General features: G+C 38.2%; 1 protein-coding gene across 1 annotated transcript in view; it reads right to left on the bottom strand.

The window, feature by feature from the left end:
* LOC119410053 (prostate-associated microseminoprotein-like) overlaps positions 1–441 on the bottom strand; it is a 2,641-nt gene extending 2,200 nt beyond the window's left edge. The window contains exon 1 of the mRNA XM_037676957.1: positions 333–441. Coding sequence (XP_037532885.1) covers positions 333–438 — 106 coding nt within the window. The 5' untranslated portion in view covers positions 439–441. The remainder of the gene's footprint in view (positions 1–332) is intronic.
* Positions 442–1,669: the final 1,228 nt, after the last annotated feature.

The following is a 1,669-nucleotide window of genomic DNA, read 5'->3' as shown; positions in this document are numbered from 1 at the left end:
AGATAGATAGATAGATAGATAGATAGATAGATAGATAGATAGATAGACAGACTATAAATGTGAGGCATCCAGTATCATGTTTTAATTATACAGAAAAAAAACATGTGAAATAATCAAATAATAATAATAAAACTGTGACATGGTGCAAAACATGTATTATAGAAACATGAGGAACCAGGCACCATAACATGTGTATTAATGGGATTAACCTGTATAAATCAAGGTTGAATGAATTTATGAAGTCTGCATGATGTTTGAACACATGATGAAAATATTCATAGAAAGCATCTCAGTCTAATTCACATCAAGTACTTTCATAGAAAATGTCTTACCTTTAGTGTTGAAGAAGCATTCGCTGCTGGTATACACAGAAAAACATGGCAGACTGGCCCTCAGGAGCAGGAGTGAAGCCACGAGTGCTCCTGCTGTCTTTGCCATTTCTTGAAGGAAAATAGAGCTTTACACAAGTTTTATTATTTTAACCTAAAATAAAAGAAACACAACAATCCAATGAACACAGACTTACTTGTGACAGCTCTTCAGTCGTATGCGTTTGTCTTCCCTCCTTTGCTTTGTTTCTTTCACTCTTTTGCTGTTTTCACATTCCCCCTGCTTTCCGTTCTCCTCTTTCTTGAACTGATGCTCTTTTTTCCCGTGATCTCAGGTATTTATATCGCACTGCCACAAACCCATTGCCCCCGTCCCCTCAACAAAGCCCAGCACATGTCACATGCATTTTTATTATAATGTTCATCTCCTGCCTCAGTGCTGCAGAGTATACAGTGTGCTCTTCTTCAAATAGCATTTGCCTCAATGGATGACGTTTGACCCCAGCGGTGGATCCAGCTGCTTGCATCATCTACGGGACAGCCAACCCACGGTTGAGTGTTTCAGCCTGTATCTGTGTGAACAGGAGTTTAAACATCAACCTTCGGCTCCCTTCATCCCTGCTCAAAAAAGAGATGATTTTCAAGCACATCATTATTCCTGTTTGTTAAATTTCACTAAAGATTTTATGTAGTTTTGCACCATAATATATGTATAAATAAGAACTTTTTTTTAGGATGAAAGGAGAAAGATGAGAGTTGAGGGCATTCGATAAAACTTGAGCTCATTTTGGGCCTTTTTTTAATCTTTAAATTAGTTTGAATAAGCCTATCCTATCCTGTGGGGCATGACCTCATATGCAAACACTGAGACGCGGACGCACCAATTTGTTTGTTAATTTGAGTAGATTTCACTGCCTGAAGGCTTTTTTATCTTAATCTTAACCTGGCAGTCCGCTCATTTCACAATTATTTTATTTATGGTGACAACAAGCAAAGAACGAGACTCCAACCCTCCATCCTCAGAGTAATAATCCTGTAAACCAGGAATCTGACAAGAAACCAGAAGGTTGTTTCACACAAAGCCAACACAAAGGATGTTTCACCCAATAGTTGTGGAAAAACTTGAACAAATGCTGAAAACACGTGAAATAAACATTCCTAATCAAGAATGTTTTTTTTTTTTAATGATTTTATGTCAAAGCTTCGAGGCTGCAGCTGAAACAGAGAGCTCTGTCTGAGTGTCTGAGTGTGTGCAACCCTGAGTGAAAGTGTTCTGGATATTACTATAAACTATGTGTGTGTGTGTGTGTGTGTGTGTGTGTGTGTGTGTGTGTGTGTGT

Source organism: Nematolebias whitei, chromosome 5 (genome assembly GCF_014905685.2).
Source record: "Nematolebias whitei isolate Nwh7 chromosome 5, NemWhi1, whole genome shotgun sequence".
Taxonomy (NCBI): domain Eukaryota; kingdom Metazoa; phylum Chordata; class Actinopteri; order Cyprinodontiformes; family Rivulidae; genus Nematolebias; species Nematolebias whitei.
This window is presented reverse-complemented; position numbering and strand designations above follow the sequence as displayed.